At 38.1% G+C, this 23,564-nt stretch overlaps 3 protein-coding genes across 4 annotated transcripts; 1 reads left to right on the top strand and 2 right to left on the bottom strand.

The window, feature by feature from the left end:
- Window positions 1-1,426: 1,426 nt before the first annotated feature.
- Window positions 1,427-7,890, bottom strand: LOC113693643 (putative glucose-6-phosphate 1-epimerase). 2 transcript variants are annotated; one of them, XM_027212225.2, is made up of 9 exons: window positions 7,513-7,890; window positions 5,746-5,820; window positions 3,649-3,705; window positions 3,406-3,566; window positions 3,143-3,283; window positions 2,800-2,902; window positions 2,618-2,717; window positions 1,879-2,126; window positions 1,427-1,728 (listed from the first exon to the last, which is right to left on the bottom strand). In XM_027212225.2, exons 1-8 carry the CDS (start codon window positions 7,741-7,743, stop codon window positions 1,912-1,914), a joined length of 1,083 nt encoding a protein of 360 aa, XP_027068026.2. In that variant the 5' UTR covers window positions 7,744-7,890; the 3' UTR covers window positions 1,427-1,728; window positions 1,879-1,911. The 2 variants fall into 2 exon arrangements, with proteins under 2 accessions (XP_027068026.2, XP_027068027.2); XM_027212226.2 differs by lacking the exon at window positions 1,427-1,728 and adding an exon at window positions 2,230-2,255 and having other exon boundaries at window positions 1,993-2,126.
- A 2,480-nt stretch (window positions 7,891-10,370) lies between these two features.
- Window positions 10,371-13,411, top strand: LOC113694338 (uncharacterized). Its single transcript, XM_027213267.2, has 3 exons — window positions 10,371-10,676; window positions 10,790-10,963; window positions 13,011-13,411. Exons 1-3 carry the CDS (start codon window positions 10,522-10,524, stop codon window positions 13,255-13,257), a joined length of 576 nt encoding a protein of 191 aa, XP_027069068.2. The 5' UTR covers window positions 10,371-10,521; the 3' UTR covers window positions 13,258-13,411.
- Window positions 13,412-14,063: 652 nt separating this feature from the next.
- On the bottom strand, window positions 14,064-22,459 carry LOC113694066 (plasma membrane ATPase 4). The gene is made up of 16 exons (XM_027212919.2): window positions 22,256-22,459; window positions 19,123-19,242; window positions 18,798-19,034; window positions 17,874-18,635; window positions 17,618-17,740; window positions 17,413-17,517; window positions 17,032-17,176; window positions 16,767-16,931; window positions 16,440-16,678; window positions 16,327-16,359; window positions 16,153-16,234; window positions 15,906-16,066; window positions 15,625-15,798; window positions 14,946-15,128; window positions 14,660-14,841; window positions 14,064-14,551 (listed from the first exon to the last, which is right to left on the bottom strand). The coding sequence occupies exons 1-16, from the start codon at window positions 22,310-22,312 to the stop codon at window positions 14,455-14,457; spliced, it is 2,865 nt and encodes a 954-aa protein (XP_027068720.2). The 5' UTR covers window positions 22,313-22,459; the 3' UTR covers window positions 14,064-14,454.
- Between the last annotated feature and the right edge of the window lie 1,105 nt (window positions 22,460-23,564).

The raw sequence follows: 23,564 nt of genomic DNA, 5'->3' as shown, positions 1-23,564 counted from the left end.
GAAAGTGGACTGCAATTTGGGACAGACAAAAAAGGAAAACAGGACTATCAAAGTGGGACGGAGGGAGTATTAATGTTTTGGCGACCTAATCTTACTGGAGTATATATATATACTAAATAAAGGGCACTTCTCGTATTCACATGTTTGACAGTTATCGTCTCTCCGCATGTTCCAGCACTAGTTATTATATATATGCCGCTCCATGTGGATTTGCTAGCAATCAATGCGCAAATAATTGAAACTTTCACTGATATATATTATAAAAAGTATTAAAAAGATTAGACAGAGTTCAATACTTTGCATGTTTTTATTTGTCGTGGAACAATTGGGTTAAATCCATCTGTCAATTTTAGCTTGAGATGGGCCCGCACACACGTCAATCTGTCCTTGAGTCTCAAATTTCACCATGTATTTACTTTTACAATACTTATGAAACTATACCATTGATTTGTACCTGTACAGCTTGGATTGATTTAGCGGACCCAACGGTAGTTGATTTCATAGCAGTTTAGGCTTTAGATTTTTCTGACACAAAGATGATTTTCAAGAAAACAGAAGACAAAATCAACTGTCTTAGTCCACCGAATTGAGAGAGGAGGGAAGAAAACTACAATTTGGATTAGCATTGCCACCAGGAGGAGAATAGGTCTACATGACAGACAGCAGGAGCATGGCGCTCCCTAAGGCACAGGGACCGCTGCATTTCTCATCTAAAAGTCTAAACATGGCAATCTGACCAGGCTTCATGGACATATGCTTCTACTAAGAATGCACTGCCATTCATGCATTGAAAATTTATGCCTCGCTTGGAGTTTAGGCGAGAAAAGAAGAGGAAGGGTTAGGATTGTATTTTGGCTCGTTTGGGAGTCTTTAAGGGGAAGGAAAAAAGAGAAAATATGGAGCAAATCATTCCAAACATGCAAACCCTCAAGTCTAGCAAAATTAACAGTAAAATCATATAAATGTCCCAAAATTTACACTTTCTATAGCGTAGAGGATGGATAAAAACACACAATTAATAATTGAGAATGAATGAAAGAAACACGAGACACTTCAAGTTGATAAAATCATTCCATTTCCTTTCTTTTCTTCCAAATGAAAGGAGCCCAATATTTATTCCATCTAAACCCTTTCTTTTCTTGCCATTTAGCATGATGATGAAGAGGCAAACGTCGGTCACGAACTTGAGGCGCAGAACGAGGATTGTTGTAATTTTTAACTATTCTTACTGGACAATGGAGATGACACGCCCTTTGTCTTTTGTCACATTTGAATATGGGTTGACAATATACACATTAATATTATTTTCTGCACCTCTTCAATACCTCAATTTAAAGGCCCGATTTGATGCAGTCAAATTTCTACGCTGCTTGAGATAAGTTCCTCAGCGTGCAAATAGATACAACCCTACTCAAAAGCAGCTAAATTCATGAATGATAATAATAGCTTCATCCAATCGGGTCCCAACTCAAGAGTTCGGTTAAAACATAAATAATCAGGTTAAGAGTTCAGACACCCCTGATTACGCAAGGACCCGACTTGCTGCCTTTCCTAAATATATAACAGGATTGGCATCCAAACAGTCTCGTATCCAAATACTCAAAAGATTATTAGACAGTTTCTCCAACCTCCTACCCAAGGTAAACAAAATTAACCAAGGATAACACAGGAAAGAGTCTGGGACAGAGGTAGCCATTGCACTCCCAACAGTATACTTCAACTCAGCACCTGCAACAATCAGATTTTCTATTGGAGGTAAGGAACAGTGATTGTCAATGGAAATTAAGATTCCGATGATATCATCTCAAAGCGCAGATTTGTGCCTCGACCAACAACTTGATATGAATAATAAAGCCGAATGAAAACGTTGGTGTATACCTGTACATCATATGAATTAGCACAACCCATTTTTTAGCTGCCCTGAAGAACTCTCCGAGGATCAAGCTGCCCACTGCAGTAACTTGAAGGAACAGCAGAAAGCTCTTGCCTTCCTCTCCACTCCTCACCAGGCCTTAAAGTGATTGGCTTTTCAACAGCAGCCGCCTCCACACATAGCATATGCTTGTATTCCTCGTCCCCAAAATCAGCCATCGCCTTTGCTTTCTTCTCCCAAGGATTCCACACCACTGTACAAAGAAAATCCACAAAGATGCAACAGCTAATTACTTTCCCAGAAAAGGACCAGAACATCGGATTAGCGTGGGGGGTTGTAATGCGAGAATTCTCAACCTTGAAAGTTTATAAGAACACAAACTCTGCAAAACATCCAAAAAAAAAAAACACTAATACACTTCAGTAGCATGCAGCCCCTGATGCAATGTCAGGTGCTATAACCAAAACAGCAAAACAGTTTTATAGAAAGCCTATATATTGAAAATGACTATAGCAATAAACTGTGTGGGGACTCTTCTTGTACGTACTAGGCATTTTGGGTTATTGACTCTGAAGAAAGAAGGAATGTCCAGAACATCACTTGCAACAAAAACAATTTGACGCTAACTTGGGGTTGGATCCTTAGAAACTAAATCTTTTCCAGTGAGTAGAGAATCAAGAAAATTAGCTAGGTTTCAATGCACAAAATTAGAATCTACAAGAAGATGAAAACTTTCAATCTTACCAGCATCAGGAAGTCCATCTTTACGCAAGACAAATGTTCTTTTCTTTTCATGATCCAGGATTGCAATCTTTGTAGGTGTTCCAAGGTAGATCTTGTCCACCTAATCAACATGTATAATGGAGTTTAAGAGTATTTAATAATGCAGATGCAGGAAAGAACTGCAAAAATATCTTGAAACTTACTTCAGATTCAAAAGTTATTGCATCCCCTTGTTCAGTAAATCGCTCCTTATTCTGCAAATTATCAAGATAATCCAGAGTCTCCAATCCTTCAACACGAACTTCACTGCAATGAGAAACAAGGGGTGAATCCATCATGCTTTCACAGCAGAACGTCGCATCAATCGGTTACTCTTCCAATTTTGGGGTAAACACTTGACAAGGAAAGCTTCAAAAGCCAATTCAAAATTTCCATGAACAGTGCAGAACTCAGAACCACGCCACTCAGAAAGTAGAAACAACTGAAGATCCCAAATGCAGTTGACAAGGTAATCAAGAAAACATATAAGCCAACTTCATGGTTCACCTGATATCTGAAACTGAGAAATAGGTGTGATATGCAAATGTAAAGGTGAAGGGCTTCCCATCAGAGTTGGTATTTCTGATGCGGGATGTCAACATCAAGTCACCGGCAGGTGACAAACTAATCCTCAAGCGAAACTCAAAACTGTAAAACAAAATGCAAAAAAAGACATGTTTACCAGAATCAGCAGAAAGTATAATAGTAAGCTTAATCCAATAGACAATATCAATAGAAACCAATAATAAAAGTTACTTCCAACTCTGCACCTGTGAGACCAAATCTTCAAGTCTTCATCAGTAGGCTTAAGAATCAAGTCAACGAAAGCCTTAGGAGGGGTGCCAGTTGGAAAAGGAGGGGGGTCAGTATCAATGGTCCAAAACCTGTTTCTAGCAAATCCATGCTGCTCCAGAGAGCCAAGATTCGAGAACTGCTGACACCAAGTTTTCCTTATAACCGGGGTTAAAAGTAACCACACAAAACTGGAAACAAATGGTCTAAGAATTACATACTTGAGGGAAGCATATTGGAATGCCTCCACGAATGGCCTTTGGAGGTTTGAATATAGCCTGGCGATGTGTAAAGAAAGTCAAATATAATGAAACACAATAACAATTAAATGGGTCCAATTTGCTCAAAATGTTGCAGCAAAACAGCATAATTACTTCAAATCTCAAGCTCTTGACAAGGGATTTAAATAACAAGAAATCCACGATTCAATCATCAAAAATGGATCTGGAGAGAGTCAAGAAGACCATTATGGAAAGTTGGTGAATTTGTATATTTGATCTGTGCTACCGCTGTTTTTAACATTGAAAGTGATGGATGCTACCACTGTTTAACTCTGAAAGCAGACGAGTACATGCAAAAACAAGGAATTTTCCTGATGCAAATACATGTCATGGTGCACATTTTCTTACTTACCCATCATAAGCATGGATGAGAATCCCTGTCATGATGAGCATACTATGTCTCTCTAAGACTTTCTTAGGGGCCAAAGATACACAAAAAGACTAGCTACCAAACAAACCAACAGAACAGCTGCAGAGAAACCAAACATTACACTACCATCATCTGCATATGGGGAGAAAAAACAAGTATCACAATCATTAACAAACTTTGGCTTAATAATGATTTTTTCCATTTGCACCTCTCTTTTCAAATCTTCAACCATCTCTCAACATGAGCAAAACCATGGGTCACCAAATGAGATTTGTTTGACTTGTCTCATTACAGTACATCTTTCAACACACATGAAAGTCCAACAACTTAGTGCACAGACAACTAGATCACGAAGATATTCCTAACAAGTAACTGCAAGTGTTTATAAAGCTCTAGCCCCTATATACACAGCTAAATCATGTCCCTCTCCAAAGCTGTAGCTTGTCTTAATAGCTCAGCCTGCCTTTTTATGACAGAAACTAACAGGCTCACGACCTTCCCTTCTCTTCAGTTACCAACCGTTAAGTGTAAAGCACAAAATACTATTGTTATACCAGTAGAACCACATCCAGACTCATTCCTAACACTTTTGATCCCAAGAATCATTTTGCTACCCAGTTTTCAACCAACACTCACTATCACAAAGCCACAACAAATTAGGCTGTTAGTTATGTGCTTGCTCAAAGCACAAGACCAGCTCCTTAATCTCCAAATGTATTTTCGCAAAAGCATCAAAAAATCTAGAAGCTTTTTGCTTTTGACTGTTAACATACTAGTGATGCTTGCATAAAGTCCAGCAAAACTCTTCATGAAGCAGCCCACGTGATTTCCCTGATCTCCAGTCCTCAAGCAAGCATATTTCAGACTGAAGCAGTATTTTTGCCCTAATACAAATATCTTTCGCCCTTATGCTTGAACAACTGACCAAATTCTTAAGTTGTCATTCTATAAGCAAGAAATTTATTCAAAAATTTTTTCGTGAAAATTAATTACCCATAATCCACTCCAGAAATAGAATAGCACGAAGTAGGCACAGGTGCTTCCTGGACCATTATTCATGTCAGGCAAAGCATCTAGCCAACCTCCTCATTCTCCACTTATTATGGCCAAAAAAAATATAAATAAAAATCCCTGATGATAAACAGATTGTGTCCTCATCATCACCAATTCAAGCTTGTCAACTACTTTCACACAGGGTAGACAACATAACTTTTTTAGCACATATGTAGTTCCAATTGGTGATTTTTCAAGAAGAGAATCCAACTGAAAGAACTTTTAACCACCAATAAAAATGAACATGAAAAAAATTAATTTTTGTCACTTTTCCAGCTAGTAAGCAAACTATGGAGTAAGCTTACTAAAATCCTGGTGGCAAATCACAACACTCTGATTTTAAATGAGATTAACTAGGACAGAAAAGGATGAGAGTTCAATAGAACCTTGACATGCTACATATTGGGAGAACCGAGCAAACCACATTCTCAAAAACAAAGTCATTAAAACCTGATAACTAAGTTCAACTGAGTGCTCCATAATAGAAAGCAGGCCAACTTCCACCTAATAACTCCAAATATAGGATCGGCATACACATCTTGTCCATAAACAGGTTCTTATAGGAGGAAGCATTTTAATAGACAAAGTTCAAAGAATGAACCCAGTAAAATTACCTTGCTACTGAGAAAGAGCAACTCCTCTCCATGGTCATTCTTCCAAGATGTCACGTGACCCCCATACAGATACACCTGTAAAGCAGCAAAAATTTTTGAAAAGCATGCAACCATCCTCATGATGCTCCATTGAATTACAGATATTTGACAGCTCAGAACGAAAAACATATCCTAAACAAAATATGTACATATTTATGAGTTATAAGATGGTCCCTATTTGATTTGGACAAAGACTTATTCTCACTTCTCAAGGGGATTGTATTAGCTCATTATCCTATAGCATTAGGTTTCTACCAAAAGATCCATCCAGAACTCCATTGTTCTATATTTTACTTAGGTTCTCATGTCAAACATAAATTAATTAGTCAATCATTAGCATCCTAAATAACAACCCAAATTACATTCTAAACTTAACTTGAATCTAAACAGGCTTCAAATAGATTCAAATTGAGTTAGTCCTAGGACACGATAAGCATGAAACCAGAATCAGTTTTCAGGTCCACAAAAAGGCTTGAATGCCAAGCCAAAAGGAAATCGGTATCTATTCATATTGTACTGTTGAACCCCATGACTTTGTATCATTTTGCAGCTGTCTGCTTTCACTTGCTAACCTATGCTTCTGTTTATAAATAAAGCGTGAGAGATATTTTTGGTGTAACAAAAGTTATGTCCACTTTTAATTCCAAAATAACCTTGGTTCATGGATCCATGTAAAGCATACAAATATTCAATTTAACAAATCAGATATGTAAATTCTGAAGCTTTATCAATGCTTCCAGCTCCATTACATCTCTTCCTTATTTGATTTAAAGGTATTGTTGGATAGCAAACTTCTTTCATATAGATTACAAAGACATGTAATTCCTGCACAAGATGCATATAACACCATTCACATTTCATACCAAGCCTTCTGCCAAGCCTATGGTCTACAATCTACATGTTGTATCCTTAGAAACAAACATGACAAATTCAATCACTGCACCACTCAGGCAACATAAAGGTCTCCTTCATTCAAATTCAGTAAAATCATCCACCAAAAAGGGATAATGAAAGAAAGTAGCATCATTTTTTGTTCAGATATTATTGATTTAATAACCAATCCTGGACTGCTACAATGAACTACACATAGACTGAACTGCTCAAGTGAAAAAGAAAACTGCAGTGCTGAATATATTTTGCCAATTATGCCATTTAGTAATCTCACTCTCAAGTCTGAAGCCAAGAAAAGGAATTCCAATTTATACCCTTTCTACTTTGATTTCTCTTCCAAGATTAAAAGATGTAAATCACAACAATGACCATAGTAGTTATTTTAACTTCAATCAGCTCGGAAGATCATCCACACGATATTCCTCCTCGACCAAAACCTGACGAACCTCGAAATTTCTTAAAATTACATCATGGGCAGGTCTTTTCCATTGGATCTCCACAGAGCAGTCATCTTTATAACATGATCAGATCCATTTTCATTGGATCCAAGCAGCAACCTATCAATTACCATAAAAGTCCTAAAAGAGAAACAAAAGAGGTAGTCGAAAATGAAAAAGATCCAAAACTCATTTGGATATTCGCTCAATCTAACATTTCGGGAGCAAGTAATTGCCCAGAAGATTCATGTACTCAGTAACTCCAGCCAATAAGACAAAAAAGGCAGCGAATCGAGGCAAACACGTTAAAAAAATCGCAGAATTACGTCACGAAATGGGCTCTTCACAAAAATGAATTACAAAAGCAGAAATGAAATGAAGAGTTAGAGTTAAACTTTACCTCAGCGGAGCTGCCGCGGACTTCCCGGAGGACGATTTTATCAAGGCCATTGATCCCTTTAGACCGCTCCACTGGGACCCTCTCAGGCGCAGTCACGGCAGGTCCCGCCCCACTGGGGGTGGTGGCGGTGGTCGTCGTCGTCGTCGTAGTAGCCGCCGCCGTTGCCGGCACCGCCACCGCAGCCGGTGCGGTAGACGCCGGCGGCATGGTCGTTGGTGGCGTCGAAGACATTTAGTACAAATATAGCACTAGTACTAGATTGACAGATTTCCAAGCACCTTTGCTTCTTTCCCTGTAAGCTGGATCTTTTTTTCTTTTTCCTATATCTTTTCTCTAATTTAAACTCGTTTAACTGATGGATGGATTAAATGGAACGAGCATTAGAGTTTTAATTGATGGTACCAGCACTACTAGTATTTATTTTCATTTTCCCCTTTTGGGTTTGTTTTAATTTTTGTGTCAAGAATTCTCTGGGGGGGTCTCGGGGCTGGGAGAGAAGGGGAAAATGGAAATGGGATTGGTGCAGAAAGTGAAGTGCTCCTACTACTAGTGTAGTTACTAAGCAAAAGCAGGGCTGGGTGAGGCTGGAGCAAGTGGGGAAAATGGGAGGGGGGGGGGGGGGGGGGGGTGGGGAGGAGAAGTGGAGGATTGAGCAAATGAATCTTCTTTTTCGTTTATCCAAAATAATGATACTCACCGATTCTTTCTATGGTAATTAAGGAGTTTATTTAATTAATTACAAGTAGTATCATATTTGTGTGGAATTACCTACAAGCCCATTTCTTATCCACTCTATTCTCTGAGCACCATCAAACATTCATTAATTTTTGTTCCCCTTTTTTTGCCCTTTTCCCTCAATTGTCTTCACTTTGGTGCTAGAGGTTTCAAAACTACCAAGAAAAAAGGACAAAAAGAAGACATTTACTAAATTAGGACGGGGCAGCAATTTTAGAAGCCTCGGATCCAATTTGAAGCAAGGTAAAACTAAAACATACAAATTCCAAGCAGGTCATCCTATGCTATGCTCTTTTCTTTTCTTTTTTTTTTTTTTTTACGGAAGCGATGAACCTATATCATATCATGTGGAAGAGCGGACCTGAAAAAATTCAAAGATAATTCGGAAGGAGCTAAATTACCATCAAATCAGACAGGTGCACTACGTCCCCATCAAATTTTAATACTTTGGTGGTGGCCGCCAGACCAAAGGTTGGTGACTGTCATCTTATGCTATGCTGCTTCATAATTGTGGCAATTAAGCAGCGTATGATAGATAGTCTTGGTCGAACCAAGTGTTTTTTCCATTTTTGTCCATTATGTTGTTTGTATAAGAAACCATTAAGCAATATTAATGTGCCCCTTTTGCATTTTAATATATTAATTAGAAGGGCTTCTGCAGAAATAAATTCTTTGAAACGTTTGGCCATTTAGACTAAAAAAAAAACAGTAAGAGTCACTAACGACAACAATGTCATTTGTTGAATTTGTGTATCGTACCTTTTGAGATCTTGAAAATATTACATAAATTAAGTACGTTTGCTTTCACATTGGAAATGATAATTTACTAACACTAACATTAACATGCAGGGGCAGGGCCACACGAACAAAGGCCTTTTTCGTTACTTTTACCGGCGCCTCGCGCGTTGTTTGTTTTTTCGGAATAATACAGTACTAGCTATTTGTGTATTAGTGGTACAAATGATCCTCAACTCTAGAAAGTAGGTTTATGCATTACTCCGAGAAAAGATTCAACCAGAAAGGAAAAGGAAAGATTCTAGTCGGTAAGCTTGCGTGTGTGCAGTGTGGACGTGACATTTTGTGGATGTTGATTTTAATTTTTTCAAACACATGTTTCCAGAACATATATAGTTCAAAAAAAATGAAATTAAAGGATGATTTGAAAAAGAAAATTAATTTTGAAACAATGAAATTCCTTTCTCGTCTCATGATAAATACGTTTACATTTAAATATACATGTGTGTGTGCGCATGTTACGGTCAGAATTTTATAAATTGTCTCTAAAAACATCCCTTATATGTCCCAAAATACAAGATGAAGAGACTAATTTGACCATTTATTGTCCTAAATGTAAGCATACAAATTCCAAGTTTAATGGTATAGGTCTTAATGTATGAGAAAATATTCATTGTTGGTTGTAGTTGTTGCCTTTGATATTTGAATGCTGTACATCGATTTACAAGAGATAAATAAAGTTTGAATATGTTGTTTCTAACTTGATATTTTGAGCAATTTTCAATTTTGTGATGCATGACTATGTGAAAGCCATCATACTAGGTGCATGTTTGAAATAATCTCTTGCCAAAAAAAAAGAAAAGGGTTAATGAGCGACTAAATTCCACACCATTTAAGAGTAAATGTCACATGTCATCACTAAACCATTTGAAATTTCCTATTTTGGACATTAAACTTTTTATCTATCAAAATAGTCATCAAACCACTTAAAACGTACAATTTGTGACCTAAAAATATATGTTTTCATTAGTTGAGAAACTCAAAAAGTAAAAATTTTTAATAATTGAGCAACTAAAAATATATATGTTTTTATTAGTTAAATGACTATTTTACTTAAACCAAAATAGGAAATTCTAAATAATTTAGTGTCATTTTTGGCCATTTACTCCACCATTTAAACTAGAAAACCATGAGCATATATATCTTGCACGAGTGTCGCATAATTATTACAATTTACGAATTCAATGAGCATATGAATTATAGGATGCAAAAACTACTTATAATAAATTTTGAGGCTCCACCACAGACTATCTAAGATATTCTTGAAACTTCCATTTCATCCACTAGCATACCACCACGTGGGGCTCCCGGAATCATCCAATAATTGAACTTTTCAACCTCTGAAGTTGATCGACAAGGCACGAAAATTATCCATCCAGCAGCCGGCCTTCCAATTGGAGCAGACGATATTGCTGCACTTCTCCCTCCACCCGGAATACTTTCTTGATTCGACTTCCCGTTTCCGATTCGATCATCATTATGTGGGTTGTTCCGTTCAAAAGTAGCTTCCTAGCCAACCACCCTCGCACTTCAACTTTCAAACCCGCAAGAAAAACTTGTTTTACTACAGTAAGTGCACTCGCCATCTCATGCAGACACGGCCCAGATCATGACCTCAACAAAGATTCCCCCAGGTTTCAGATAATGAAAAATCATACCATTTCTTTGAATCTCTCCCTTCTTTTATTTTTGAAGAATTCACAAAGTTCAATTTTTTTGTTTTTTTTGTTTTTTTTGTGGGGAGCAGCAAGAAAATTGAGAACCAGCTGGGGAAATTAGCAGTCGTGACATTGGCAGCTGGGGTGCTGGCACTGGGGGCAGTTGATCCTGCATCAGCGGCTAAGTCTGGTGGGCGAGTCGGGGGACAGGCTTTTAAATCAGCAGCTCCGCGTCCTTCTTCTCCAAGAATCAATAATTCAAGGTAATTTACTCCTCGAAACTGTGAAGCCTTGTATGATTATAAGCAGTGACTACACTGTAGGCTCTTTACTGGATAACTGCAATTGCAATGTGGACAGAACTAGAGTTCATGGAAAATTTTGGAAATGTGAGTTATAATCTATGGAATTTGTACCATAAAATTGACCTGCTTATGCAATCGCGATGTCTACACTCTGCAGCAGTCGCCGCATAAGCAGTAGTACGTGGTTAATATGGTAGTTTAAAATGTTAAAAAATTAGTATTCATCAATTCTAAATCGACGCCCCAATACATATATGAAAAAAAAAAAAAAAAACTCAAGTGTAAAGCATTTGAATTGAAATTTTGGTACAAAAAGGAAGTCGGAGAGATTTTTGCTATGGGGATCTACCTTCTTTTGATTTTTCTTTATTGGTGTCACAATCAACATAGGAATCACGACTCTAGGTTTGGGGTGCATATTGCGCAGAATATAATAATACCAAATGGTACAAGTGCGTATTGTTTATGCTTTCAATTTTATTATAGTCTACATCCACCAATTCAACAATGAAAATCAACAATTTTATTATGTTGCTATGTGTCTGAGTTTGGTAATATTAAAACTTGTTCCTGTTAAATTGGCAGTCATTATTAAACTTGAAGTAGTTCCAATACTCTTGTAAGAAGTAATCATTCTAAATTTTTAGTTGCTTGATTGGGCCAATGTAGACGTAAAAGGGAACACCACCAAATTGTTTTGGAGATTTGGGGCGAGAGAATCGTGCAATTTCTCAGATTTACCGGGCCTTCTTCTAATCTTGTGTGTACAAATTAAGCAATTTGATCATCGGCTGATAAAACTCTGGAAAACTTTGCGTCTTTGGTTTTGAACTTATTGTTTGTCTATGGTTGTTGAGAACCACCCTAAATTGCTAATTTGCGTCTCTTCTTCTGACTTGCATTTGTAACAATACCCGGACTAAAAAGGTTAAACCTTGCAGCCTTTCTCAGTTGTAGCAAATAATATATATTACATGTTTTACCAACTGCTCTTTTAATTATTGCCAACCGCCTCGAGTATGCTCTTAGCTAGCAGGCCCTTAGATTAGATTTTGTCAGCATGCTTCGAATCCATCTCATATTCCTATACTTCTGCATGTCTTTAAATTCAGAATTCCTGACCTACGTTGACAGCATAGTTCTCACGTCTTCGCATTCAATTCAATACGTTACGTGCAAGTAGTCATTAGTTGACATTATTATTTTCACGAGCATCCTCCAACAGCGTTTGTTTGTTTCATACACAAGGAGAGATCAGGAAACGGTTATTTATAGATGATGAAAGCATGCATCTTTGCTGTTCTTTTTGTACTATCATTCGTCTAATCCTTGACTTGGATGGGATGAAAATGAAAGGATTCCAAATATTAAATAGGATTGGAACTTGAAAGCTTTGTAATACTAATAGTAGAAAATGGCAACTTAACAGAGAGTGGCGGCCGGTGAGTTCATGATAGGTGAAACTTTTTGATTTTTGTGTGTGTCTCATCACCTTGGTGCAGTACAAACTTTAACGTAGTAATTGGCTTTGCGTATTTTGCACGAATTGTGGACTGTGGATCGGTATTTATCTGTTTGGTAGAAACTAATCAATATTGCTCTATCTTTTAGATTTGTTCTCTTGTCCTCCAAATCCTGCAATCGATCGGTTGCTTTCAGTCCCCGTTTGTTTTTCTCCTTTGGTCTTTTCGGTTCTCCTCCCGTCTTGTTTTCTGCCCTTTTTCCAGCCTTTTCCTCCCAAAGGAGTACTTTTGTATCAGTCAATGAAAGTATCATCCGTGACGTATACTAAACCTCAGTCAAATGATTAATTTTTGTGTCAGCTGAATGGCTTCAGATCTCATTTTTCTCTTTTCATCGTCTATATCTTACCATATACAAAGCACCGTCTACGTCTTGCTTTTAGTGACATTTTTTTATGAGGAACCCGCCTGTTGTTTCAGCCATGAGGAACCCACCCTCGATAACGCTTCGCTGAATAAGTTAACATGGTTCTTGGTTGCAGGACCAATATTTATGTAAACCCACCGGTTGCTCCTCCCCTCATCGGAGGATATGGATATGGGTTCGGAGTTCCATTTTATGGTGGTTGGGGCTGGACGCCATTCTCATTCTTTGCTCCAGGTCCGAGCGTTGCAATTGGCGTTGGCGGGGGATTTGATCTCTTTCTCTTGTTCTTGATTTTGGGCGCGGTTTCCGCAGTCATCAGGAGGGTTTTTTCATCAAGGGACGAGGATATGGATGAGTACTAGGCGGCGGCACGTCTATGCTTCTGGAGGAAATTAGACTGCAAATCTGTGGCCTTTATACCAAACATGGCAAATCATGTATGTATATATAGATAGTTTTGCAGATCACATTCTAATTGAATTACAAGTGCCACTTGGAATTCATTCCCAGAGCTAACTTCCTTGGCTAGTGAAGATTTTCTTGTTTTTTTGGAATCAATAGTCACGATTTGAAACTTTCCTCTTCAAACAAAAGCAGCCCTAAGAGCATCTCCAGATAAAAAGTATTTTGAGTCTGTCAAAATCAGACGACTGGGCTCTTTGAATCCTGAATGGACAATAAGTCAATTTACATCAACCGACCAATTATGTATGTCCCTTTTCTTTTTCTCATACAAGAACAATGATTACATCAGGTAATGTTTACTCCAATAAAAATTTTCAATTGCCCCTGGGAGATCCTCACAAAGATTGATGCAGTAAAAAGTCTATTGTTACTGTATCAATGTTGTTGCATAAGGGTCCACGCTTTCATGCTTTGAGCATATGGAATACAAATAACAAGAAAGTGAATGGGCCATTATTCAGCCCGAGCTCACATAAATTTGCTTCGTGTTTCAATTCGCAACAGCAGCTCTGTTTTGGACGCAGTTTCCGTCAAAAAGAGAGCCCGGTGGATGCTGTGAGTAGAGTAGTCGGCGGTATATTGGCACTGTAAACTCCAAATTCAGTGAAAATTTGCTCGACGAACGAGAATTTGAAACACCTTGGCTCAATTGGAATTTTCAGGGAATGAACGTACACTGCAAACATTTGATTGAGAGCATCTCTTGAGTCGAAAATTGGAAGGTTTTCTGTTAGTTACATTATTCAAAAGTGACATCCAGAGACTGTAAAACCCACCCACCAGGATGATAAAAGGAAGCAAAAGTGAGAGGGATATTCAAGTTGAAGACGTGTTACAGCAGATATCACTTCTTTCTGCGAGATAGCAAGAAAAACTAGACACGGCCCTTTTTTCCTTGGGTACTTCTAAAACCATAAGGAAAAAAAAAAAAAAAAAAAAAAAAAACTGAAGTAGACAGAAAGGGAGCTGTGTGGCACATATATTGCCCTTTCTCAAGACAGACTTTTATCTAACTAAATATGGCCTTCTCTGCTTTCTCTGATCAACACTTCTTTTTCCAGCCGGCCCCTCACGCTCAAGGTTCATTAACTTCTTCAGACGGTATAATGCTGCTGAATAGTTTCAATGTCCAAGCCTTTGAGCTTCACCACTGACTCAACATGACCCTTGAGTGTATGCAGCTCCCGAAGCCTATGCCAATCGACGTAGAAAATGTTTATTACAGTTCCCGTGCACAAAATGACATGCGTAAGGTGAAAATTTGACACACTTAAAAAGGCTAAGCAACGTCTTCATTACCTGGCCATTTCAGCTCTCCTTTTGGCTTGTTCAGCAATTTCAGAAAGTTCTCTGTAGCTGCTCTTTTCGTCCAAGATGCCAGAGGCATCAGGTGGTTGAAGTCCGTGCAAAGTCCTCTGAGCAACAGCCCATTGAGCTTCCCTCTCCTCTTTGCCATAATCCTTCTTGGTTGTGAAAGCGATCTGTTTCCAAGGCAGCACGAGATGAGTTGAAGAGAGAGGAACATGAGCATGGGGAATGGATAAAATAATAAATTCAAGGCAGGTCGAGGAGAAATCCGCTATACCTTGTTGTCGATCAAGTTTAGCCAAGCCTTTCCACTTAATACATAACGAATGAAGAACTTAAGGAAGTCAAGTGGCACATAAAACACTACACTGTAAAGCCAGATCACACCAGCCCATCCCCAACCGCATCCTTTAATTCTAGCGAAACTCCAGTTAGCATAAACAGCAATCAATGTTGCAACCTGAAACACCAAAACATATTATGCATCTTAAACAGTCAGTAACAAATCAGAAGTAGCACCTTAATAAATTAGTAAATCACAGGTAAAGGAATTCAACATCCAAGTAGAGTAATGTAATGTCATGTATGATAGGTAGGAAGGCTATCCAACTTCTTTCTCTATTCATGTGATACATTCAACTCTCATCATGGAGACATCCAAGTAGTGTGGATAATATCATGGAGAACATGGAAAAAAGATGGTTATTTAATCTAGTATCATTAGTAGTTAAACGCTGTTTCTAACCCTGAAAAGTCAGTTCTTAGGGAGGATAGTACATCAACTCTTTTGCTTCTGTTTATTTCCTTTTTCCTTGGTCATTCAACAAAATAAATGGAGACTCTATAATGAGGAGAAAGGAAGATGTAGAGCTCTTTCTACAACAGAATAGAAGTTTTTCCCCCAAATGGACTACTTAACTCTCTGAAGGTAGCAATGCGAAAGCACCAACACTTACCAGCTGAGCAATGACAAAAGCAGTTAACAACAACAGCCCAGGGCGTTCAACATAAGACCAACTGCGCGACCGAGTGACAAAAATCAGAGCCTGGCTAACAATACTGACTTGTAGGTATAGAGCAGCCATCATTTCATCCTCACTGTTCCTTATATTTTTTACCCCAAATTTGTCCTGAATCATCAAGAAAAAAGCAGAAAAATGATTTAAACAAGCAATATTTGTGGAGTAGTAAACACAGAAAAAGAAATAAACATCAAACAGAAGAGCTTCATTCTTACGTGGAAAAAGTCAGTTTTATGCATTGCCCAAAAGAAAACAACAGTCATCACTGCCAGGTAGCCTCCAAGCACAACGCCAGTGGCAAAAATCTCTTTTAGTTTCCAGCTATCAGGGAGAGGTGATGGCTTCACTCTGTCCTTTGAGATTGTCATAATTGTTCCTGATTGAAGCAACATATCCATTACACCAGACAACTTGGACACCCATACAAAAATTTGATTATTGGATTTGTACCAAAAAACTTACCGTCATTCAAGATAGCAATAATCAAAACCATAAAGGGAGAGAAATCAAACTTCCATATCAAAGCAATAAGCATGAAGCCAAACTGCAATAGAGATGGGGTGTCAGAAAAAGCAAGTAATTCAGTGTAAGATTCTCTGCCGTTTAATTGTTATGCAAATGCTTTAATGAACTTACCACAATACGAATGGTAATGGAGACTGCATATATCTGTAAAAGAAAATATAGATAATTTAGAAGGCCATCATACAAAAAGTCTGAAACACTAATAGATAGGAGAAGAAACTAACCGTGTAATTCTTCATTCTCTGGAAAATAGCTCTACTAGTCAAAACAGCACTTATGATAACACTTAGACCAGGTTCAGTAAGCACAATATCAGAAGCACTTCTTGCAGCATCAGTAGCATCTGCAACTGCAATTCCAATGTCTGCCTTCTTCAATGCAGGGGCATCATTTACTCCATCTCCAGTCATCCCAACAATATGCTTCCTCTCCTGCAACTTCTTCACTATTTCATATTTGTGCTCTGCATGGAAACCATATAACCTTAAGCCTTGAAAGTCCCTGATATTAGTCTTCAGGAAGTGTAAATAGCCATGAGCAACACATCTTACCCGGAAATACTCCAGCAAATCCATCAGCCTTCTCGATCAACTCTTCAACAGGAAGGCCAGCAATGGACTCATCTTTGTGTTGACCAAGTAGAGAAGCAGAAGGATACATGTTTGTTCCCATTCCAAGTCTGCGTCCAGTCTCCTTTCCAATAGCAAGTTGATCACCTAGATATCAAACAATTTGAATAAATTAATAGTGAGAAGAATGAGCAGCAATGACATGCAGAACATGCTTTGAAGGGAAGATGAATAAGCAATCAATCACCTGTAATCATCTTGACATTTACACCAAGATTAAGGGCCCTGCGGATTGTCTCGGCACTATCATGTCTTGGAGGATCAAAGAGGGATAGCAAACCAACAAATTGCCATGGACCACCAGGACTGTCCTTTGATTTTGCAGGCACTTCCTGTGAATATGATATTACAGAGAGTTACCATCCAGTATATAAATGACATGATAAATGGTAAAACATAAAAGTATCTAGCTGTGAGAAAGTAGTAGTATTTATAGCATATACGTTGACAGATGGGGCATATTAGTGTAAAGGTAAACTGATGAGACATATTAGTATCTACATGTATCTATATATGAAAAACTAGTAGTATCCAAATGCATCAACCATAAATTTTGGGATCAGAAAACCTGTCTTGCAACAGCTAATGATCGCAACCCACGTTCAGCAAACTTATCTATGATAGCATGAACCTTCCTTTTAAAGTCTTCACTTGCATTGCAGAGAGTTAGAATCTGGTAACACATAATAAAACATGATTTTAGTGATTGTCTTTGAACTTTGAGCTATTTGTTTGTGGAGAAGGGAGCTGAATAAATGGATCTATATTAACACCTGCTCTGGGGCTCCCTTGCTAGCTCTATGCCAGTTGCCCTCGGCATCAATATAAGTCAAAGCAGTTCTCTTGTCCACAGGGTTAAAGGGCAAGAAATGGAGTTCTCTGATACCAGCTCGTGCCTACAGAGCATAATGGAAATAACAGCATGATCTTTATTAAACCAAATATAGGAAGAACAGCTAAGTCAGAGGTTTTAATTGTCCAAAATTATATCACAGAAAGATTTGGAAGGGTTCAAAATGACAGTGATACCTCCTTTGGATCAGCAAGCGTCCCTACAATGGCAGCATCAATTGCATCCTGATTTTCTACTCTAGAAGCCCTTGCAGCCAAAAGTAGGACATGCTCTTTGTCTACTCCCTTTGCAAATGCCTCGATTAAGTTTTTGTCAACAGTAAGCTTGTTAAGAGTCAAAGTTCCTGTCTTGTCACTGCAGAGGACATCCATGCCAGCCATTTCCTCAATGGCAGTCATTCTTTTTGTAATTGCACCCTGTTGAGAGAGCCTGTGTGATCCAATAGCCATTGTAACAGACAAGACAGTGGGCATAGCAATGGGAATGCCTCCGATTAAGAGAACAAGGAGATTGTCAATTCCGTCTCTATATTTTCTGTGTTGAATGGGGTACATGACGATTAACTCAATCAACATTCCCACAGCAATGGAGCAGATGCAGAAGTTTCCAATGGCGGTTAGCACTTTCTGGAAATGCCCAACTTGGTTGGTGCTGTCCACAAGATGTGCTGCCTTGCCAAAGAAAGTGTGGACACCAGTAGCAATAACTACAGCTTCAATCTCGCCTTGTTTGCATGTTGAACCAGAGAAAACCTCTTCACCTGGGTTCCTTGTAACAGGAAGGGACTCTCCAGTAAGGGCAGATTGATCCACCTTCAAGGGATCACCTTCGAGAAGACGAGCATCAGCAGGGATGATATCCCCCAATTTTATGCTTACAATATCTCCAGGAACCAGAATAGCTGCTTCCTGCTCACTCCATTGGCCATCTCTAAGCACCTATTTTTACCAGCCGGAATAAGACATAAGAAGCTAATGTACGTTATTGTTTAGTTTTATTTGTTTATTGGGATATGTGAGTCTGCCCAGTTTTAAAAAAGTGATTGGTGAAAGGTGAATTCCAAGGTGATTGTTAGATGTAAAGGCGTGTGAATTTGGTACCTTAGTTTTTGGAGCAAGACCAGCCATAAGAGCTGCAGCAGCATTTCCAGCATTGTTCTCTTCAATGAAACTGATGGTGGAGTTGATAACGAGCAAGCACACAATACCAACAAAATCCTGCCAATCAGGGTCCTGACCACCTCCGTTTGCCAGTGCAATAGCCATGATAGCAGCAGCTTCCATGACCCACGAAAGTGGATTCCACATAAAACCAAGGAACTTGAGTATCTTGCTTTCCTGCGAACAGGTTGAAGAAATTATACAAAGTACAATTACATTCAGATACTTGCATTAACAAAAAAAAATTAATAATAATAAAACATACCTTTTTCTCTTCCAATTTGTTGGGGCCAAAGATTTGCAATCTGTTGGCTCCTTCCTCTGAAGATAAACCTTCCCTGGTACATTTTAACTGCTCAAACACTTCCTCGATGGGTATTTTTTCCTGTAATCAGACGCCAGAAAGCAAGAAAAAAAAAATCAAATCATTCAGCTTATTGTCTCGGGGATCATTTTATTGTAATGATTAAAGTCCATCAGCAAAATGGGTACTTCTGAATCCGAGTAACAAAATCCAATACTTATTGCTAGGCACCGTGTCACATAGAAGTTCCACTAATATAACTTGAAACTAAACTAGAAGCCACCACTCTTCACAAAGCTCGTCGATATTCATATACATTGGCTACAATTCTGATCTTTGCTTAGCTTTAAACATCTATTTGAGTATAGCTTTTGCATTATCCAGATCTGATACCAAAGTCAGATGGAAACAAGGAATAAAAATGAGCCATCACGTTATGAAAATAATGTGCATTTAACAAATTTAAGTTAAAATGCTCCCTACAACTTAAATGAAAGGGCTTGTTCAACTCTAAAAGGTGGTCAAAGGGCATCCTCCTTTTGTGAGGGGAAAAAAAAGGAAAATTAAAAAAAAAAATCCAAGTGGACTGATATTTCTTAAACATTTCTATCAATCAATTTAAATTTTTAATTTAATTTACACAATTATCAACTAATCATTAGGATAATTATTGGGTAGCTTTACTTTTTGATTATTAATGGTGCAGTTTCACAACACTTTCTCAGTCATGCACTCGGATACCTGTTAGGCTGTTAGTCACATGAATAATACTCCTACTACTGTACTAGGGCACCAAAAGTACAGTTTCATACGGATGTGTGAGTCATCTAAGTTGACTTTCGACCAGGGGAATGGACCCCACAAACAAGTTCCCAATCCCAAAAGAACGGCCCAGGGCCATCCCCACCAATCACACCAATTGACTAGCCCAGCCTTTGTAAGCCACCTTTCACGTGTCCTTCACGCGCCACAAAGCAAAAGTAACGAAGATATGGGTCGCGTCACGCTCTTCCTGACCTATTAGGCGGTATTGCTCCCCCGGTCCCCCCCACGGGCCCCAACCACGAAGAAAAGACGGCATCCTTGAAATATCGGGAAAACCAACGGGTAAGATTTACTACTATTATTTTCATTAAAAATTTTTCCATAATTAACTAATCCAGGGGCGGGTGCCAGCCTGAATCGTCCAAAAAAAGGGGGAGGGGGTGGGTGGGTAACAAAAGAAATAACCGAAATTGCGGACCAGTCAGAAAACCGTTAGGCCGGGCAGGCCGAGGTAAATTCCAAAACGAACCATCAATCCAGAGCAAGTGAAATGGTACCACGGAAAGGTACATGGAAAAGTTCCAACCTAAAAAAACACAAATCTGACACAACCAACAGTCGTAATAAAAGAGAAAACGTACTGCAAGTTTTAATTGGTAATTAAGCCTTACTTTCGCCATTAGGGACAAATTACATATGTGAAAAAGTCCTATATACGTTTAATTTTTACCGGAATTAATTTTTTTATGTTTTTGTGCAGAGTAGGTCAAGTGTGTTTGGATTGAGTTTTATTTGTAAAATAGTTTTTGATTATATCAAAAACACATTTTTCAACTATCTTTTTATTTTTTCAGTATTCTTTTCATTTAACATATATCGCATCACATCACAAAAAGGCAGTATCGCCGCATTTTTCAAAAATATTTTATTTTAGATAAATCTCCAATCCAAACACATAATTTAAAACAAGATAAAAGATACAGATATCCTCTACAAGTATTGCTTATCGCTTAATGATGGTAATTTTGGGATTATGTTGAAAGACCAATTTCTAATTGCCGGCCAAAAAGATAAGGAATGACAAAATAAAGCAGTTATCCAGAACAACATGGTTTAGTTACCTATTTATTTAGCTAAGGACTAATCAAAGTACACAGGCCAGCGTTTATGGCATAAAATGGGCTGGTTTGCTAGACTGATAAACTATTGACCAAAACTTCCAATCACATCAGGTGAACATGGCTTCGTAATCGTAGCAAATTTAACAGGATATGATTATCAGTGGTACAATTAAAATAAAATGCAAATTGACCAGACCATAAATAGCCCGATCCAAAATGGAAAACTCTTCTCATATCAAAATCATAGGAGTAATTATTTTCCCATAGTTGCGCCTATGGCTATAACGCTAAGTCTTCGTCTTTTTTTCTTTTTTCTACTATTGGCCGCCCTGGCCGCGCGTACCATTCTCGCACATCTGTGTACGTATCAAAATTTACTTTCCATGACTAGTCAAAATTTTCTTGTATGCTACTATAATACTACTAGTAATTGAAAGCATCCGAAAAGGAAAATCTCAGGATTTTTTTTTTTTTTTGCTGAGAGATGGAATCATGGATTGAGAATAAACAAGTTTGACAATTATTACGTAATTGAAAATATTCAGAATACTTAATAATTTTATTTGTTTACTTTAAGAACAAACAAATAATGATAATTAGGAGTGAGTATTTAGGTTTGCATGAGTGAGTGCGTGCGTGCGTGCGTGGGTGGTGGGAACAAAAGAGAATCTGCCGAGCAATTTGCGCCGAAACGAAGCTAACAATTAAAAGCAGTGAAAAGGAGCAGGGCGACACAGAGGATAAAAAAAAGGTTAGGCGAGTGAAACTGAAGTGGCCCAAAATCAAATTTGGTTTTGAAAACTGCTGGTGAAATAAGTTCATGTTTGACCATGAGGAGAACGAAAACTGGATAGGTTTATGTATCTACAAGCAAAGCATCTTAGGATTTCTCGTTTCACGCACAAAGACAGATTTACTGAAGTTAAAAACAGCTAAAAGAATGTAAAAGAAAAATTTTTTTTTTAAAAAAAGAAAGAGAGAGAGAGAGACAATCAGGAATACTAAAAGTGAAGCAGATCATCCGTATAGTAGGTAGTAGGTGATTGGGAATTAAGGTTTAAGGGATGGAAAGATGTTTTGAAGGGGAAGGAAAAAGGGCACTTGATGGATCCCTGTTTTTTCTGTTATCCAATTGAGAATGGATATGAAAGCAAAAATTCACCAAAGTCAAACGATGGAGAAGGGAGAAAGAAGGAAGAGAGTTTTACCAAATCGACGGTCTCATTCTTGATCTCTTCAAGACTGATAGCCTTATCGCCACCCATGACTGGTGTCGCTGCCTCGCCTCCTCGCCGCCGCTAGAGCTATCCCCGTATATATATATATTGTATATATACGCGAACTACTTGGCAAAGAAACAAAAAGAGTTTCCCACCAGGAGGGATGGAGAGAACTTGAATGAAGAAGAGATAGAAGAGTTTATATCAAAGATTCATTGAATGAGTTATTACAATCCCCTAGGAAAGTAGTCCTAGTACATCACTAATACTAGAGGGTTGGGGATTGGGCGTGGGGGAGGTGAGATGAGGGGAGGGACAGGCGGCAGAACACACAATCCTGCCACAACCCGCAACAAGGCTACAGTTTGAAAGGGATTCTGATATCTTTGAAGTGAGATGAGGCCAAGAGGGGGTGCGTTTTTATACTTGCTCTGCCTAAACAAATCTCCTCGAGGGCACGAAGAGAATAGAGATGTAACCAGCTCCAAAAGTCTCAATTTTGCTTACAACCCCAACTCCCTCAAGTGGCCCCTTTGTTTCTCCCTCCGTCTCTCTCACCTATAGGCATGTACATTTTATCTTCATCTATCTCTCTCTCTCTCTCTCTCTCTCTCTCTCTCTCTCTCTCTCTCTCTCTCTCTCTCTCTTAATATTAATTTGGCAAAATTATTATGTTTTTACGTACATATAGATATTGATTAATTTTTCATTCGCCGACAGCATATACACTTTCATCATTAAATTTAAAATTTAAATTTTGCATGTGTAACGTATATTTAATTTTGATAGTGTGTACGCCGCCAATATATATAAAATTTACTCTATAGATATATGTATTTTTGGTTATTAGTAGAATCTATTCGAGGAGCTTAACTAAATGAGATTTTCCAAATTTGGTCCCGAAGCTTGGTTCCACTTTTACCTCTTGACGGTTCATTTCTCTTCTTTAGTATTTGTAAAGGAAGTGCTTAGCATGTTTAAAGCTATTATTGTTGTTCCTCGGCATTTAAGAGCAAAAAATGCTACTACTAGATCACTAAGCCGGCGTTAACAAAAAAAAAAAAAAAAAAATTCATGTGCTTATACGTCTTCTAATATCATTGATTGATTTGGATGAAACAATCGAAACATTAATAATTAAACTGTACATTCCACAACTCATAAATGTACTTTCCAAAAATTTTCAAATAAAAATGACCAAGATTTTCAACCAAAAATAGCTTTTAGCCTTTCGTTGATAAAATGTTATAGGTCAGAAGGAAGATTTTCAAAGATAAAATGAAGGAGGATGAGAAAT

This window comes from Coffea arabica, chromosome 6c (genome assembly GCF_036785885.1).
Source record: "Coffea arabica cultivar ET-39 chromosome 6c, Coffea Arabica ET-39 HiFi, whole genome shotgun sequence".
NCBI classification, from domain to species: domain Eukaryota; kingdom Viridiplantae; phylum Streptophyta; class Magnoliopsida; order Gentianales; family Rubiaceae; genus Coffea; species Coffea arabica.
The sequence above is the reverse complement of the archived record's forward strand: the minus strand, read 5'-3'. Positions and strand labels throughout refer to the sequence as shown.

What these genes read in the sequence shown, in the direction of transcription:
- LOC113693643 (XM_027212225.2), bottom strand. Translation starts at nt 7,743, where the DNA reads ATGTCTTCGACGCCACCAACGACCATGCCGCCGGCGTCTACCGCACCG. An exon ending in TGCTCTTTCTCAGTAGCAAG is followed by an intron (nt 3,706 to 5,745) that starts GTAATTTTACTG and finishes ACACATCGCCAG; the next exon opens with GCTATATTCAAACCTCCAAA. An exon ending in CAATAACTTTTGAATCTGAA is followed by an intron (nt 2,718 to 2,799) that starts GTAAGTTTCAAG and finishes CATGTTGATTAG; the next exon opens with GTGGACAAGATCTACCTTGG.
- LOC113694338 (XM_027213267.2), top strand. Translation starts at nt 10,522, where the DNA reads ATGTGGGTTGTTCCGTTCAAAAGTAGCTTCCTAGCCAACCACCCTCGC. An exon ending in CTCAACAAAGATTCCCCCAG is followed by an intron (nt 10,677 to 10,789) that starts GTTTCAGATAAT and finishes TGTGGGGAGCAG; the next exon opens with CAAGAAAATTGAGAACCAGC. An exon ending in CCAAGAATCAATAATTCAAG is followed by an intron (nt 10,964 to 13,010) that starts GTAATTTACTCC and finishes TCTTGGTTGCAG; the next exon opens with GACCAATATTTATGTAAACC.
- LOC113694066 (XM_027212919.2), bottom strand. Translation starts at nt 22,312, where the DNA reads ATGGGTGGCGATAAGGCTATCAGTCTTGAAGAGATCAAGAATGAGACC. An exon ending in ATTTGCTGGAGTATTTCCGG is followed by an intron (nt 16,679 to 16,766) that starts GTAAGATGTGTT and finishes GTTTCCATGCAG; the next exon opens with AGCACAAATATGAAATAGTG. An exon ending in TATTGCTATCTTGAATGACG is followed by an intron (nt 16,067 to 16,152) that starts GTAAGTTTTTTG and finishes TGCTTCAATCAG; the next exon opens with GAACAATTATGACAATCTCA.